Source organism: Paralichthys olivaceus, chromosome 8 (assembly GCF_024713975.1).
Source record: "Paralichthys olivaceus isolate ysfri-2021 chromosome 8, ASM2471397v2, whole genome shotgun sequence".
NCBI lineage: Eukaryota > Metazoa > Chordata > Actinopteri > Pleuronectiformes > Paralichthyidae > Paralichthys > Paralichthys olivaceus.
In genome coordinates this window covers 17,663,856-17,682,821 of record NC_091100.1, presented here as the reverse complement: position 1 = coordinate 17,682,821, position 18,966 = coordinate 17,663,856, and the positions used below count along the sequence as shown (strand labels likewise).

General features: G+C 38.8%; 1 protein-coding gene across 3 annotated transcripts in view; it reads left to right on the top strand.

Annotated features, from left to right (window-relative positions):
* rbm20 (RNA binding motif protein 20) overlaps window positions 1-18,966 on the top strand; it is a 52,243-nt gene that overhangs the window by 3,027 nt on the left and 30,250 nt on the right. The window contains exons 1-2 of one of the 3 annotated variants that reach the window (XM_069530622.1): window positions 2,588-3,242; window positions 3,341-3,393. The exons of 1 other annotated variant lie outside the window; for it this stretch is intronic. Coding sequence is in view for 1 of the 2 variants with exons in the window: in XM_020084458.2 (XP_019940017.1) it covers window positions 3,181-3,242 (62 nt within the window). In the remaining variant the exon portion in view is untranslated. Of the gene's footprint in view, window positions 1-2,587; window positions 3,243-3,340; window positions 3,394-18,966 lie in introns of those variants that run through there. One more of the 3 variants, XM_020084458.2, reaches the window with a different exon arrangement.

Sequence of the window (18,966 nt, the reverse complement as noted above, 5' to 3'; positions counted from 1 at the left end):
ACGTTAATGCTTTGGCTTGTCACATACTGTGCATTTCTCTGTTCTCATGGAGGTCTCACTGTAATGAGGCTAAAGGTAGAAAATTAGATGGCTTTTAATTAACAGACTAAGTCTTCTTAATGGCTTCACACATGTCAGCTTAAATCCTCTGCAAAATAAACATTCCCCTCTTCACGGGAACGCCCTGCTGCATGAGGCACTCTCAGCTGCACTGGGAGCATTTTCTGGAAAACTGATCGCTGGGAAAAGTGAGCTGTGCCTAACTCAGCACAGTCATGTTTCAGCATTTGGCAAATCGTATGGATTTGCTCTGGTTTCTCTGTTTCACTGAATTTTTGTGTCGCAGAACATAATGGTGATACTGATCGCCATTACATTGTTCATCCAACAAGGACCAAAATGTGTTCTCTTTATCCCTGTAAAACTAGAAACACTCTAAATACCTCTCAATTTCCTCTTAATGACTGCATGCATGGTAAGATTTACTGCACTCATTTTAGATCTGCAGGTTGGACACAGGTCCTGCAGACACATGCACACACAAATACTAAGTTCTGGCCTAAATTCTGTCATAGGACCGGGCAATAAGGCATACAATGAAAGTAAAATAAAGATTTCCATATCCATATTGACATATTTTTGCTCCTGTGTGAAGGTTGTGGTTTAAAACCCCTCTTTAAGGGCAGAGAATCTTCAGATCCAGATTATTTTGCCATTGAGCGCTGAGTCTTTGAGACCTGACTTGCTCTGAGTAATAAGCAGTCGCTACTCAGACTTAACTCACTTTTGTAATTGGTTAGCTCTCTGTTAGTCCTTCCTCCTCCTGCCACTCCTCATCATCAACACTTTTTAACCACAGCTGGCTACATTGGATAGGACAGGTCACTTCCCAGAGTGAGAAGCCGGTGAGGCTGCATCATTGAGTCTTGAGTCAGTTTGTTTCCATTCTTTAAACTGCTGAGGTCCTATGTTTTTTAAAAAGATAAAAAAGTGGATTTTCTATAAACACAAATTTCTAAATCAAGTGAATTAAGTCTCTACCCTTGTTAAGTAGAGAAGGGACACTATTTGTATTGAACGTCAGTGCAGGTCATTTATTGTGCTGTAGATGTGGAGTTCGCTGGTTTTTAAAGATTGCAGGAGAATCACTGGACAAACGGTTTAATTGTATTCCATCCCTGTTACTGCCATGCTCAACACTGAGTCATCCAGGCATACACCATTATAGAAACCACTTCATGCTACAGTGGTATCTGCTTTCTCCTGGGGCCAAAAATAAGCATGTGGGGGGGATTGTTATGTCCACTTGTCACATGGATATATGCAAGCACGCTAGCACACAATGCGTAGTGAGTTTCCTGGTGGTTGTCAGTGTGGAATCTGTCAGATACCCTCTGTTTTAACACTTTTATAATTCAGATCCTTGTTCACTGCTGGGAGGCAGCTTGTTATGAGATCTGGGCAGGATAATTAAGGTCAAGACTGAATAATGTACAGGGGAGGTAAAGCACAGCCACAAGGACGCAAGTCAGGTAAATTCTTTTTCAGTTGAGAGCTGTATGACTGAGCCTTCTTTAAGCGATGATGTGTCGAAACTTAAAAAGGATTTTGCCTCATTGGCCCCATTTGATCACTCTTTGTGACTGACTGAGTCTGTAGGTGCAGTCTGTGTTTATCTGCCTCGAATCAACAGGCGTTAGCTGTTAGCAGGCTAGCAACATACTCATCAACCATGTGTGTTGAATGAGCACGCACATGTGTGTGTGTGTGTGACAGCTTAGTCTCTGGCTGATCATCAGATTTCCCAACAGTCTTTTTTCCTTTGAAGTTGATTCTTAAAACCACAGGAGAGATGTCCAAACCTCAGATTACACCATAAAAATGCTTGTGTGAACTAAAGAGCTTTTCTTTTACTTTTTGTAAAATCCACTCAATGATTTTACATCACATTTCAAGGTTAAACCTAATTAGCCAGATCACCTTTTTTTATGAACAAATGAATGTGTATAATTTTCCTATCCTTACTTTGATTTTCTATTTAAAATGTTAAGTTGTTGTAAATCTTTAATCATAGCTAGTAGCTTCACAAGATTATGGTTATACTGCAAGTCTAGGTTGCTGGAAATAGACATGTTTTCTGTTATATTCTTTCAGCCTTCAGAAGAAAGTAAAACTACGATTTTCCTTAACTCTTAAGATACAGTCTATCCAAAAATCCAGCGACCTAGACCACGTCTCTTCCTTTTTGAGGTGTTGTGTACCATTAAAGGATTGCTGATGTATTAGCACTCTGTGCTGTTCTCCCCCCTTACACTGATTTATTTCCAAACACGCCCTACCTTTTGGCTCACAGATTTGAAACCCCAGACTATTTCAAAATGTAAATAATCCAACGCTGTGTTCCAGTGGCTGGAGACTGGTCTTCTCCAATGATTCAGCAGCTAAATTAATCCAGACACCTACCAAGTGACTGATGGCATTCCCAGAACCCCAGTGCATCCATCCATTGGCCAGACTATGCGAGGTTGCGTATGTCTGTGGGTGTGTGTTTGTGTGACTTTAGAGGTGATAATCAACAGTGGCCGCAGGGACTCTCTTGTCCCTGTTGTTGTGCCGTGTGGAGCTGTCCCGTGCGGGGTCTCCCAGTTGGTCCCTTTCAACTCACCCCCCTCGTGCGGTCCCCTGAGCCCACCTCCTCTTTTATTCTCTCTTTAACCTCCCTCAGTCAACCTCCTGTTTCCCTTTGAAGAGACTCTGCTTTGATTTGACACTGGACAGATAAGGGGAAGTGGAGGAAAGTCTTGGCAGTGTATATAGCGTAGTTTACATGGACAGAGATCTGGAGCGGAGAGGCTGAAGGGGCTTTGCTGGCTTTGTTGCTGTCGATCAGGAGTAGCCTTGTGGAAGAGCCCCTGCTGAAGTGCTCACCAGCCGCTCTCTTCCTGCCGGCTGGCCTCTGTCATCTGTCCATAGTGAGGGTAGAGAGAACCAGAGCAGGCTAGAGAAAGTTGCCTCATCAGGATTTGCTGTCTTGGGATCGTGGTAGTTATTTTTGAGGGGGTGTTCTTTGGAGGTCGGGGGTGTAAAGGCTGCAGGTGGTGCTAGGGAGTTTGTTTTGCCTTGCAGCAATCTTGGGATCGGACGTGTAGCACTGAGAGTGTCAAGACAGGCCATACAAAAATGCTGGGAAAAGGACAAAGTGGCGGATTTCCACCTGAGACAACTGGTGAACTCTTGCAGAGGTAAGAGGAAATTATGTCCAACACAGAATCAGAATATGTGCACAGTACAGGCACATGTCTGCTCACGTGGCTGTATGAAAAATTCATTTGTTCCACAGGGATTTGAGGGATGCCATTCATGAATACACACATTTCTGGAGTAGCTGTGCTGGTAGGGAGTATAAATGGACGATGAATTACATCTCCACTGGAATGTCCACCTGCACACTCGCTGGTCCGAATATAATGTCTTTATCAACAACGAAGTATTTTGATATTTCCTGTGAAGCACTGGAGTATTTATGCAGCATTGTGGAGTTGTACATACTGGAATCAATTGTTAAAGTAAAAAAAAAGACATATGAAAGAGTAGTATCAGAGAGTGTAAAACTTTTAAAATGTTTTACTTTTTATGAAAAGATACAAAACAATAACATAATATGTAAATATTCAAATTTACAAGCACACTCAGCATATAAGGGTTCAAAATGGTTAAAAAACGTTTTTATATTAAATTTAAATAATTTCAGTGCCTGTTGCGATTTTATCTCACAATTAGCATCTTTGACTATAGGGGAATAAATGGTATTTTCATACAGTAATGTACATTAGTTAAATCTAGTTTAAAAATAAATAAAAAGAATAAAAAAGGCACAGAGTTAATGGCATCTGATCTACTGAGCGGGCCACATGGCTTTCATAGCACTGCCATACAAGCCAGTAGCCAGTCAGATTTACCTTTAGCCTCTCTCAACATTATTGTGATTAATAGGCTGAAACACTTGATGACACCAAGGTACAATTGAAGATATTATTTTCATTACAACAACCACAGAGCTCAAATGTGATGGTTAAACTGCTCTGTGGCCCAAAAAATTTAACAAATTGAAAACCTTTTTATTATAATCTATTCTTGTAGCCATGGATTTTATTATTTTTCTTGTGAAGCACTTTGTAACTTTGTTTAGATACAAATACAGTTATTATTATTATTGTTATTATTATTATTATAACTGGATGTGGTATTATTTGTTGTTTGAACTTTGTTAAACACAGGCACATATACCACATGTTTTCCATTACATACAATTTAAAACCTCTTAATTCATGTTGGACAAAAATGCATGCGGTAAAGTTATTAGGCCTCTTGCTGTGAAAACACATCAAAGCCCCATGATAAGTGTGCCACTGCCACTATTTAACTGCATCTCAACATGGTGTGAGGGTTTAAAATACTTTATACTCAAAACATTTCATTTCCCATATCCAGCAGAAAAAGTACCATAAATGCTGATGCCAAATCAGCTCTATATTGTACTTTGCAAATTTCAGCACTATTACTTTTTTCTCAAGAGTTTAGGTTTAATGAGGACTGATTTAAAAAAATAATAAAATTATATCTATGTCAGTATTTCAGATTGTCTGTATGTAAGACAGTGTCGTCCCATGCTGTCCTGGTGCTTGGTGTACTGTGTACTGCAGGATTTGTAATAGACACAGAGAAGATAATGAATAAGATCACACTGTGATTGTGTATTTTCTGTATGTTGTGTTAGTGGCATGTTTAATTTTATTTGCTAAATAACAAAGTAAAAGTCCCTACATGGATTTAAACCCACTGCTTTATTTAGATCATGAATAAGTTAAGGATGCACTGCTGTGTCAGCAGGATTTTCAAAAAGATATTGTATACACACACAACTGCTAAAGGCCAAATACACAAGTGTGTAAAATTATTCCATTATAACTGCAGATACTGTGCATGATCTTTTCTCTCTGTACCTTTACTGTTGCAAATAATTTACAGTTACACTCTAGTTAATTCCTTGGCTTTCCATGGCTATATTGTAGATTTGCAATATAGACAATCAAGCCAGTTTTTTAAAATATAGTTCAGTAATAATAACACATTTGCCAAATGGGTTTTACAGCATCAACAGCCTCTAGAGTTTATAAATTATGATATATACATTAATCAATTACAAACGCATTTATGCAAGTGATCACAACATTAATTTATCCTGCAGTGTTGTAGCTCATAGATGATTATTTCTTTTTACTTAATAATTAAGTCAAGTTTATTTTTGTCTCCTAATTTTACCAGGCTCAGACTTTCTGTGTATAATGAAAGAAATTTGAGAAATTTAGAGGTAAATCAAAACAAAAAAAGAAACATTGATTTAAACTTATTTAAAATATTTATCACATACATTTTCAGCGTATTCTTTGTGATCACAGTAACCTTCTCAACACCTGTCAAGGTCTTTTAGTTCACTGTATACTGTTACAGGATAAGGTCTTAATTTCGTTTGTTCTGCTCTTAAGCGAAAGCGTCATAAAACCTGTTCTTTGTTGTTAATCTCTGAAGATGCCATCTGGTGTCGGTTGTATTAATGCCTGTATGTGTGTAATTCCACAAAGGAAGTGATTTGCGGGGAAGTTAAAATCCAGAGTACAAAGTAGAATATAAGACATAAATTTGAAGCGTTAGATAACAAGAATATATTGCATCAGGTCATCTATGCATATCTAGTAACTGTTTTTGAATTTTTTTAAAATACGGCTGTACTTAGCTAAAGTGGTATAAGTATTGGCATAATGCAGATTATCTAAAATAATCTGGGGCAAAATAGCTAAATAAATAAAATATCATTAAATAAATAAAACAGTATAAAAGGCTAAAATGACCTGTTAAGACTTTCTATATAGTTATTGTGGGTTTGGTGCATTGGTCATTCTTGTCCGTGGGTCCTTGGCTGTTAAGTACACAGGCCACTGTGTAAATCTGTGAGAAAATAAACACTGGTAGCTGTAAAGTTAAAGTGAGAAAAAAACATAACATTATTGATCTTATGAACGTTGTGCCCTATTTTGGACACACAGGCGAGCAAGAAGAGTCCGAGACATGTGGTATGATATGCTACTGAAGGCTCCAGGTGGTCAGAGTTGTCGGTGGATGGTCCTGCTTTTGTTTTGGTTCGGTGATGAGTACTTCAACAGATTTGTGGTCAGAGAGATTAGTTAAGCATGGTTAACATGTTTTGTCTAATCATTTTGACATTAGCATTCATACTTTCTCTTCTTTTCCTGTTTCACGTTCCTCATCTCAGCACTTGTTCCCACCTGCTGGCTCTATATCACTCTGGCAGCAGAGGGGAAAGTTGTCTCAGCAGACCACAGTCCCTGCAGCCCCTCATCAGTATACACTCATTTGTGGAAATGTCACAGGAATGGTAGATCCCACTGCAGTTTTGGGACAATAATTCTACTTAATTTGTGTATACATGTTTCCTCTCTTCTTGAACTGTGGTGTCGGAAAGCTGAAGCTACGTGTATTGACTTAACCTGGAGGCACCAAATGTTGTTATATTGCCTTTATGACACCCAGTATAATAAAAAGTGCCTTCTGTTGTAAATCTGTAAAGTTTTAAAGCTTTCCTTTTGTAAAACTAGTTATAAAAATGAAATAACACTTGTGTTATGGTCATATCACAAAAACAACAGAAAGAGGACACATTGATCTCTCTGTCTGCCCCTCTATCTCTGTCCGTCTGTCTGAGTATGTGGTTAAGTCTTTCTAAATATTGGAACAAATCCCCATAGGTAACTCAATTTGACTGGCAAAGTGAGAGTTTCAGTCCTCTCCCAATAGAAAGAGCTAATATGATGGGCTTTCCCGCACTCCACATGGCTCTGGCCACATGCTTGTCTGGACTTAGATGTGACGATTGATTAGTGAGCTGGCTTTACAGCTCTGAGACAGTATGGGGTCTTCTTTGAATCCACTGGCATTTGTTTGAACAAAGCCGAGCAAAATAAATGCCGGGAGTATTTTATTTTGTTATTTCAGAGTGGGATGTTGATGGTTTTTTTTCCTATCACCCAACAGTTGTTGATAGTTTATCCCAAGCAGTTGCATGAAAAGGAAGGGAAGTGTATAAACAACACTCGGTGTGGCTGCCATTTTTAAAACACCATTAGGGGGACTTTGTGGTATTAACATGAAATCCTCCCTGCCCCAGGGACGAGATGTTATCTCTTCTCCAGCAGCAGCTAGTATCAGCACAGAGTATCAGCACAGAGTATCAGCACAGCTATGAGTGGCAGTGGATTTGTTGTGACCAGGCCTCCCTCAAAGGTGTCTCCCCTTTGCTTTCGGCCATTGTGTATTTATTGTGTGTCACCTCTTGTTGTCTTACAACTATCTCCCTCCCCCACCAGTACCTTAAGCATGTGTTCATTGCTGTGTTGACACTTGGCAGCAACTGCCGCTAATCTTGATGTTAAACGGCTGACAGTTGCATGACACCAGACAGGGACCTCTGAGGCCTCATAGTTGCCACGGCCATGTTGGCGTCCCCTATGACAGAGACATAAGTCAAGTCTGTGGTGCGTCCTGTAATCAGATCATTAAATCATTATAAGTAAACTTGTCTAGTTTGTGCATCTCTGCTCCATAATGTGACCTTTATGTGGAAAAATTATGATGACCACTAGTCCTTTTTCTGCTAAAGTTTGAATGCACTGACTGTAAACTAGACAAAAGCTCAAATCAATGTAATATAAAAAATATAAAGCTTAGTTAACTTTATTACCCATTTTGATTCATGATGTCCAAAATTGTATTTGCACGTTGCATGTACGGCATTATATTTATGGTGGGTTGAATAATATTTTATACTGATACCTACTTTGTACTTTACTTGTAATTAAACACAGTGGAAAGTGTTATTTTTTAAGCTCTTTAACATTTCCGTTAATTCAACACATCACTTGACACTATGATTAGTTCCATTGCCAATAAATTCAAACAGAGCAAACATGATAAAATACAATGCTGAAATACAAGTATTGAAATGTTTCCTACTGCAGCTCCAGTTGATGTTGTTTTGATCTGCTGTATTATTGCACACATCAAAAAACAGTGTTTAGTCAGTTTTGTATTTGACTTCCCTTTTTCTGTTTTGCCAGATCAACTTTGTGACAGATTTCATTCGTAAACATGGACAAATGTGTGCTGCAGATATTTGTCTTGTTGTCATCCTGCACCACGAGTCATGAAGCGTGTAAGATTCTGCAGGCGTTGAGTTGGTCGACTTAGCGAGGCTAAATATCTGGTACAATGGCAGTGGACAGAGTTAAGGAGGCTTGTATGTCTTTATACACTGCACCGACACTACAAGATTGAAGAGACAATAATATTCCCCTCTGTGTTTATTTACCAGTGAGATTTGCAGATAATTTGGACAGGCATTGTCCTCAGTACCTTCACTGTCCTTGATGCTTAAATATATGAGCTGGCAGAATTTAAAAGCTTGGTGTGAACAACAATCTAAATTTAAAGAGTTGTTAATGCACTTTAGAGCAGGTTGCAAGACTTGTTATTAAAGGAAACAAACAAAAGTGTGACATATTCGCGACAGTAAATATGTGTGCATAGTGACTGTGTTTGTCTTTTTATCTGTTTTTATGAAAATTTTATACATTAAACTTAAATTTACATAATCATCATCATCAGTAATTTTCTTTCAGATTCAAATTATAAAATCAAAAAAAAAAAACGGCATTTTGTACATATTTTTCTGACAGAGGACAGATCAATTCACACATGCAAGGCTCCTGAGACCAGATGTCATTCCTATAGAATAAATGATGGACAGAAATGGGACAGAATCTCATGTTGCTGTATTATTGAAAACTGACATAGAATGAATTTACTTAGACACATTTTTTTTTAAACAATTTCATCTCACAATGAAATCTTAAAGGTCCAGTGTGTAAGATTTAGGTGAAAGGGAACTATTGGCAGAAATTTAATGTAGAATAATCCTCATGATGTTTTCACTAGTTTGTTTCATCTAAATTGTATGAATCTTAGTTTTCTTTCCAAAGAAAAGATTTATATTTGAATACTTTATATTTACATGGAGGGGTCCTCTCTATGGAGGCTGCCATGTTTTTGACATTAGTCCAGACTGAAAAAACTAAACACCTTTTGAGTTTTTAATGACAACTGAAGTCATCACAGGTTCTTTTTCATGTTTGGAATGGGAGGGTAAGGTGAGGGGTGCTGCAACATGCAATTTCAACACTCAATATCACTAAATTCTACACACTGTACCTTTAAATCACAGTTTATACTTATATTGATAATTGCAATGTAATGCATCATTTTTTCAAAACGTTATCTGCCACGAACAGATAAAAACAACCCCCTTTTCTTTCTTTCCGTTTGTAGAAGAAATATTTTATTTTTAAACACTGTATGTAAATCTTGTTTTCAGACCTTCAACCAGGAAAAGGCAGATTTGTCAGAGAGAGAGTAGTTGAACTATTTAGTAGGAATAAAAGAGGTTAAAAGCCATTTTGAGTTTTCTTTCGTTGATCAGGTACTGTGAAGTATCAGGTAGTGTGGGTAGGCTCGGGTATGTTGGCACTTTGAATTCACTATAATTAATCCCCTCGTTTGGTTTCATGAGTCACAAGTGAGTCAGATCCTGTTTTGACATCTTGTCTCTACTTTCAGTGCTAAGCTATTTTCCTCTGACGAGGACACGTAGGAGGCCTCTGCTTCTCATTGATGATGGGACATCTATATGTGTTCAAGAGATGGAGAGAAGCGCTTATGTTAAAGGCTGCTTATTTTTGACACTCCAGTCCATTGTGATGATGCTCATCCAGACATTGTTTTCGCACAGTAGAGGATCCATGTGGACAATAAAATGTATGTTACCTGGCCCCCCCGAAGACTCTTGTGAAAAATATTATTTAGAATATAATAAACCAAATGAATGAAATAACATCTAGATGTTTTTATTATGTGCTTATTGTGAGCCTATTTACTAGCTTATATAACCCAGCATTAAAAGCTTAGTTTATTTGCTCTAACTTAAATCTGGGGATAATTAAAAATAATAAGCTGAATTTATTCAGTGTTGCTGTTAATGTTTCAGAAGTGCGTGTCAACATGGAAGACGAGGGAGTTGATAATTAGTTTTGACCAAATTCACCTGATATTGGCACTCTATACATGTTTTTTTTCATAAAGATAACATTTTTAAACTAACATCTTACAATGTTTAAGAGAGTGACTTGACCCACCCTGATATCAAATCTGCTCTGAAAGTTAATGAGTTCGTCTTCGTGCCTACCATTCCACAAAGTTTCAAGAAAATCAGTTCCGTTATTTTTACGTAATCCTGCTAAAAGTCAGAAAACATAACTTCCTTGGCAGATGTAAAAATGTCAGTATCGACTCGTGATATTCCTGATTAATAGAAACAAATCTTTGCTTTGATATCAGCCTGCTTTAAAACCACAACAATGAATTTGGAGTCAGAAGCTAATGCATGTTGCCCTGCAGGCTAAACAGTAGGAGAGTGGGGTGTTTAGTTTAGACATAAAGCCACCTCCTGTAGTAAGTCCCTCGCAGCCACGCAGCTCTGCTCTGTTAGGCCGGCACCGACAGCTGAGGCCAGGGGAGGCTGCAACACGTGTGCTCACCCCAAAGGCATCTTGCTTTCGTCCACATAGTGAGAAGGCCGGAATACAAGAAATCAAATGTACTCTGTCACTAACAGGTGCAGCACACACGCACACAGGGTCAGAAACGATAGTGTACTAACAAACCAATTAAAGGACCATACGCACTAATAAGAATTGATTTGTCTACATTCTAGTTATTTATTTATTTTGTATCCATTTAATTTCATATAAAAACATTAACCATGGCGTTTTGTCACTTTACCACACAAACTTAATTGCCTGTCCTCCACCCCGAGATTTTGTATGTATGGTGGCTCAAAGAGGACATTTGACACTTTCATGTGATTATTTTTAATACATTAATTTAAAAACATTACCAAAAAAATTAATTTGCCTCACTTTTTACAATATATTTGTTTAATACATTTCAGTAGCCTTTCTAAAGCTTTATTTGGCCTTAACAATTTAGAATTCATTAAAGATGTGTGATCTTAGTTGGGCAACTCCAGCAGATATGATTTGACACATTTTTTAGAAGGTTTTGTTATTTGTCTGTATTTTGATGCATCTATTTTTGTATCTGGTATATACATGTGTACCTGTGTATGAGTGTATGTCTGTGGATGCTAGTGGTTAGGCACGTATAAACTAGTCGGGGCACGAAGTATAGTTGACACTGAATTTATGTCACTGCATGGTGATAATTTAATACAATCCCTTCTTGTCTTGGAGAAGGCAAGGAATGTATAGAGAGGAATGTATGCAGGCAGACTGAAATATGTCAGCAGATGTCATCATGTTCGTTATGTGGGCGTGACTCTAACTTTGTACTTTAATTTGAATAGTTGTTTGCATAAATCAAACAAGGTAGACTGGTAGTGATTATTGAATTAGGGCTTGAATTCTATCATTGTCAGTGTGAGGATGAGCGAGTGCCCTCCTGTCTCATCAGCAGGGGTCTGGCTATGTATAGGTCTCTAATAGCAGAGATGCCAGGCTCACTCTCTGAGCCCTGAGAGAGAGAGAGATGGCTCAGGAGGGAACACCATGGCATTCAGAAGGGAGGCGAGGGGTGATAATTACCTTCCTATAATTATTCATAATCTTCAGATAAATGATCTGTGAGTGAACTATGACTCGCCCATCCTGACGTCAGTAGGCAGAGTCACTGTGTCTGATTGTGTTTGCGAACCGCTGGAGACCAGGGAGATATTTCTGTGTTTATCTTTTCACTAAGCTTTTAATTATACTCCCATAGGAGAATAAGTCAGCTGGTGCTGGATTTAGCTGAATTAAATGGTTAATATGATGTCAAGCCTTCTCATAACTTTTATTATGTGATGTAACTTGGTGACAATTTAGTGCCAAGGCTGTGCCTCCCTCCCACTCCCCACCTCACATATACTAGTGACGGACAAATGGTGCCATTAGGGTATACAGTTATGACTCTACTGGGACAAGCAGACTCTTTACTGACGGACAGTTCACAGTTTGTTTTGAGGATCATCACTCTTTAAGACTTTCTCCCACTTTTCATTGTGTTATTATTCTTGTTTGTTTTTTAGTTTTTTTACTTTTATCATTCATGAGTATGAGTGAAATTGAAGTTGACCCTAGTATGGTCCTGGCACAAGGTCAACAATTTTACCCACAGATAATGTCAACTTTTCAATATCATGTTTTATTCTTTAAGATCACCAGAACACATTTTCTTTGGAGTAGCTCTATCCACAAGTAAATCAACTATCAAATCACTGTAAATAAAACATATTGAAACTGTCAGAATGTGTTATTTAAATTACTTTGACATAGTTCAATGTAATTCGTCCAAGCGTGGTATTTTCACAAATGTTGTAAGCACCAGTCCTTGTAAGTCCTGTATAACATCTTATGCTTTCACCCTGAGGAGTTTACTTTGGAAGAAATGTTAGTTACCTCCACCACCACCTTCACAAGGGGAACGGGGGATCTTGGAGTAAGTATGCACTCTACTGAATGCCATTTTGGTTGCTATGGTTGATTTACCGTGAGCAAGCATGTTGGCTCGCACAGTTTGCGCTACATTTGGCATATTGCCTCATAATGTAGCTTTGTGTATCTTGCCAAAGCAATGTAAAGAATGGAGCACAGTAGAGTCTGGCATCCATTTTAGTGTGGGCTAAAGTTTTTTGAGTAAATAGCTTGAAGTAGAAATGTGATTGGGCAGGGTATAGCTAGCAGATAAGACACACACACACACGCTCTTCCCCATTAAGTTTTATAACTATCACAAAAAAATATTGTCTGTAATAATATAAGGGTGTCGATGCCAGACCTTGTGTGAATATTCAGTTTAATGTTTTACATGTCTTATGTGTACAAAGTACTTAGGCCTTACGACACAGACTTGTTTGTTTTTGGGTATGTAAAGCAATATGGAGGTTCTAAAATGAGCTTTTACGTGTATCGCATTACCTTGTCATACAGATCCAGATTTATGGGACTAAGGTCAGCAGTTTGTTATGAGGACATTTATGTGCTATTACATCAGAGAAAGACCATTTCTACCATCAGTCCTGCTCAGTGTAATTAAGTGTCTCAGTGTTTTCACAGTGTTTATTATGCAGTTATCAGTGGAGGCTAATCAACACCGTTCACACTAGTATATGTATTTGACTTAGCAATGAGTGACAGCTTAAAGACGCTCTGTGATTTGTGGTGCTATTAAGACAGACATGTAATGTGCTTGGCTCATGTTGCAATTTGAACCATTCCTATTTGTTCTCTCCCTTCTGAGCTAAAAGCGAAAGCCGGGCTGAGGCAGCAGGTATAAACCCTGGCACTCAGAGCAGATGCTTTCTGAAGAGGCACCAGGTGCACAGTGTATCGATTATCAGACATGACGTATCCCCACGTCACCCTCCAGCCATTCCCGCCTCCATTAACCAGCAGGTGTACTGGGAATAAAACTTAGTAAGAGTTAGGGGTTAATAAATATATTTACAGCTCAACTCATGGATAATAATGTCTTATTTCCAGTGTGGAGCATTGTGTCTTTATTGTGTGACCAGTCTCTGTCAACAAGAGGAGGTGATCAGGACCACTGACATGTTGAGTTGCTGACAGTCAGGTTGTTTCGTGTGTCAAGATACAAAAAGTTTGTTGTTACATGACTTTGTCATGTGTTACACACACATTCCAGTCAGAAAATATGAGAACGCTGATAAAAGTTTTCCAGCAGAGCATTGCATTTGAAATTATACGCGACATGTTTCAATGACTTTCAGCCGACCATGTTTACGCTTGTGTAAGTTTGTGGATTCAGTGTAGGTTTCTGCTGAGAGTGTAACCCATGGACTATGCAGTATATAAAAATAGGCAATGGGGCTTTTCACAAATATAAAGCCAAAACATCTTGGGGCGGGGGTGCAACCACAGTGTAGTTTTGGAACCAGAGTCTGCACTGTAGTGATTGTGGTGAGGAGCCCTGGTATTGTCACCGGTCACATGGAGTTTTCATGTTCTTCTCCAAAGCGACTGTGGGTGTGAATGTGAGTGTGAATGGTTGTGTGTCTGTATCATGGCCCTGTTTTTGTCAGCTGGGATTGGTTCCAGCTCCCAGGATAAGCAGTATATTACATTACATTACATATCATTTAGCTGACACTTTTATCCAAAGCGACTTACAATAAATGCAATCAACCATGAGGGTACAAACCCAAAACAGCAAGAATTATTCTTCATTCTAAGTGTGACTGAAAATGTTCCTTTGTCGCACCACTGTGCCAAACATTTAACTAGTTTGTCTCTGTATTTGATCGAGTTGCGTTGCTTCCTCGTCTCATCTTCTCTGTGGAGTTTACACTTGCAGACACATTATAGACAATGAATTAATGAAATGGATAGTTTGGTTCATGTCCCATCACTAACATGGGTTTATGACCTATACTGCAGCCAGCCACTAGGGGGCAATCCAGATGATTTGACTTTCGATGAACTGTCATCTGGTACATATTTATAAACAATCTATAGTTGAACCTCATTGTGAGGCTGTATTGAATTCCACTGTGCTGGTGTACAAAAGTTGCTACTTTTTTTCCAACTACACTGTCTGCTCCATCTGGAGTCACAAGTAAAACCAGCTGCTGTATCTCATTTTTGACCCACTTGTGATTAGTTTCTATGCAGTTTCATGCACTACTATTTGAGCTTATCTTATTGTGTTGTGTAAGGGTGTCTTCAGCTCTCCCTCTGAAAAGAAGTGCAGACTTGTGCAGTTTTAGTTGGTTCTATGATGGATTATATTATCTACAGTGTCTGTCAGTAATTGTGGTGAGAGGAGCGTTTTATGTTAGAAGTAATGTCTCCTGGGTGCTGTATGAAGTGAAAGGTCCGCAATATAGGAGCTCTATTTTTAAGAAACACTGCAGCTACAGTTACATCAACCTAGCCTCACTTCCCTTCAGCTATTTCACACTTTAGCCTCAGATTTTACACCAGCGGGATCCCACAGAACTTTAGAACACATTTACATTCAGGGATTAGATTCAAATGGGCTGAGCGGGATGGCAATCGGAAAAGAGACTCTCAAGAGAAAACATTGCCACCAGTGAGAAGCACTCAGTCTGTCACCAAGCCCACTCTGTATTATCTTTCCTGTAATCAAAACCCACGTCACTTTGCCAAACTCTGTGCACGATAATAGTAAATGATGATTTAATGGCAGTAGTTTATGAATATGGTTTCAAACTCAGAAACTGAGGTGCCCTCACTGTGCCTCCCTGTCGCATCAGCATAGCATCTTTGTGTGTTGAACATTTCATCGGATATTTTTACATCAGAAAATTATTCCATGTTTTAGTGACAAAGTGGAATAATGGAAAATGAAATTAGAGAACGTGTTTATGCTCGTGAGGTTTTAATATAGATTTACACGCAGCCGGTCAGTAATCCGAGATCTTCATATCTAGTATTCATATTTTAAACTTAAAAAGTTGTTTTCTAAATTACCTTGAGGGATATGTGAATGCAATCTGTAAACTTTTATTCTTTTGTTCGTCACATCCACAGTGACAGCTCAGTGAGTGGACAGGCTGTGTTGTGGTCAGGGATCATGATGATGATTATTTTGGGTGCAGTGGTGAGTCATGAATAGGTCTGTGGGTCTGGAGTGAGTCACTGCACTTTCTGTCGGCACAAACCTCATGTAAAACTAAAACAGTTAAAACTGTTAGAAACTAGATCAAGCATCATCAATGTGTTTGAGGCTCACAGTAAGTGAGATTTTGTTTCTCACTCTTGAGGTGAGGTTGTGATTATGATTAAAAAATTTTGCTCTCTTAAACTTTAAGAGAAATAAATAAATGTTTTTCAGTTGATCAAACATGCAGGTTAATGACTCAAGACTCATCCTCTTCATTTTATTGTTACACTTGACTCATTAATGTTATGTAACTCTCTCTGTCTCTTTCAGTCTAACACACTTGAATCTTTTTCAATATTTTCTTTTATTTTCTCTTCCCACATGTACATGATTTGTGTGCACAAATATATCTCACCCACACTCGGTCAGATGACTGCGTAGAGGTGTGATCACACCTGCTCATTGGCTCCAGCTTCTCAGAAACATTTGCAGATTGTTATTTTGCGGGTTTGTTTTTCATCCTTCTTGATGATAGATTTTGGCTGAAGATGTAGTCAAAACAAATCTGATTCCAGTTCGTCTAACTTTCAGTAAGCACGATGAACTCACCCTCTCTGGTGCTAATACCAGACAAGACAGATGTATCATCGCCCAGTCATGCGGCAAGAAACTGGCAGGTTCAACAAGTACACTAGTATTTCTAAAATGTTTACTTTTGCTAATTAACAATAATAATACCATAGCAATAAAAACTGCTGAACTGATTTCCATGAAATTTTGTGGAGGGGAAGGATATGACCCAAAAAGATCGTGTTAAATTTTGGGGCAGATCCAGGAATTTTGATGCCAACGTGTCAGTGATAGCCAGCGGCTGGAAGCATTATGTTTTCTGTCCATATGTCGGTCTGTCCATCCATTCGTCCCATTCTTGTGAACATGATATCTCAAGAATGCCGTAAGAGAATGTCTTCAAATTTAGTACAAACGTTCAGTTGGGCTCATGGATGAACTGATCAAGATTTGGTGGTCAAAGGTGCAAAATCCTGGTCACTGTGACTACGCTGGTTGGTGGAGACATACAACCACACAACTGTGTTTTTCACTTTCTTAGACATAGTGAGAAAGGGTATTAGCCTTTGTGCATGAATAGACTCTGTCTAGCCTTTGACATTTTCAGGTATAAGAGCACAACAAATGCTTAGTGTTGACATGATTGCAGACCGTTTGTACATGTTTTTGGCTCCACCTGGAAGAAGAGTTCAATAAAATGTTTACCTCTATATCCCAATGGCAAATTTACATTTAGCATTATCTCATACTGGCTCCAGTGTAGAAACAATGTTACATCAACCTCTATTCCTGGCTTCTGCAATCAGCCTCTCCGTTACAGCTATCATCGAGTGGCAGGGATGAATGAAGAGATCTTTGTGTGTGAATGTGTCTCATGGGGGGAAACAGCTAAAGTAGCTCGCTGGAAAAGAGACAGTGAAGGGTGCAGATGTATATAGCAACAGAGAAGATGATAGAGCTGTGCTGTCATTGCTGGCAGTTTGAGAAACGGATTAGAACGCAGGCATGCTAATGGGCCACCTAAATTACTTTAGGGAGGGGGCCTGGTGAGTTTCTGTTTGCCAGCATGAGGGCAAACCCCAAACCGAGGAGCTTCCTGCTGATTAACCTCCCAGCTAATCAATTACACTTTAGGGAGGTGGGGGGACACAGGTGGCGGCTTCTGACTTCCCCCTAGAGACGACCGCTATTAAGTTAATGGCTATAATTGCACTGCTGATGAATCTGTTCTCTCCAATCCACGTTTCTTTGAGTGACATGATCTGTTCTAGCTTTATCCTACAGAGTGAGCGAGTATGGAGAGCATGAAATAAATAAGATTGCAGTCATGACTTAGTGTGTGGGTCTGGAACAGCTCAGACACAGCTGTCAGTGACTCACGGACGAGATAGGGGGGCAGTAACCTTCCTGCCTCCCTGCAGTGTGAGGATTTTCCAGTTTCCCTGTAGACGGAAATTTCTTCAAAGTTTTTTTCCACAGTGAAAATCTAATAATAATAATAATATTTACATTTCATAACTTTATTTTATTTCATAGGTAATTTTTCTGTCTGTGACTCATTTTTTTTCACTCTATCCATATTTTGTAGAAAGACAAACTGACAACCCCACTAACACTAACATTTTATATACAACTACAGGGTATTATTCACTATTACTGATTATAGCGTCATCACCCTCATGTTGTAAGATCTGCTTTCAAAATATCCATGTCACTTACAGTATGTGTAATTGTATATTGTGCAAATCTGTGCAATATGAAGCCTTTCATGTGCAGTGATTGTGGTCTCCATGAAACTGTTTATTTGCTGTTATGCATGTACCATTTGCGCCATATTTCTGCTGTACGTGTTTTTGAAGTGTAGAGAAGGGGTTTATGTTTGTGCCCGCTAAGTGAAAGTGCACATATAAATCCCTGCTTTACTTCGACATGAGCACTTCCTAAGCAAATGAGACAAATCCCATAATTTATTTTTTCTTCAGATCGGGCATTTTTGCCCCTCCTCTCTCTCTGGTTTCCTCCGTCTCAGACGTGTGGAAATTAGTTTTTTTAGTTTCATTAGAATTATGTGAGCATGAAACTATTTGAATTTGTAATTTTGTATTTGTAGCTTTAAACTGGTGAAACACAAAATTAACACTTTTATCTTTTATGTTTTATGAGTGTGTGTATTGTTTTAGTAACCACGCTCCACATAGAAATCCCTTGATGGTCGTTTCTCCGGGGCATAGCCAACCCATTCTGTCCACCGGCTTTGAAGGGGATTTCTCACTTACACTGGGGTTGTGCTCGATGACTTTCTCTTTTTCCTTTTTTCCCCTTTTGTTCATTTGTCATTTTGGGGATCCTGCAGAGCAGCTGTTGGAAAAGTTGGTGACTTTACTCGCTTTTATTGTTTGGTCTAATTGCACTAATGGCTACTTGAGCAGCCTGTGATGCCTCGCTGTCTCTGTCAGGCCTGTACTGCATCCACCCTGTGTGTGTATGCTTGGCTCCTGAAGATTTCACCCATCTGTTGTCTTCCCTTTGAATACGTGATCGTTATAGTGCAGTACTGTCAGCACCTTC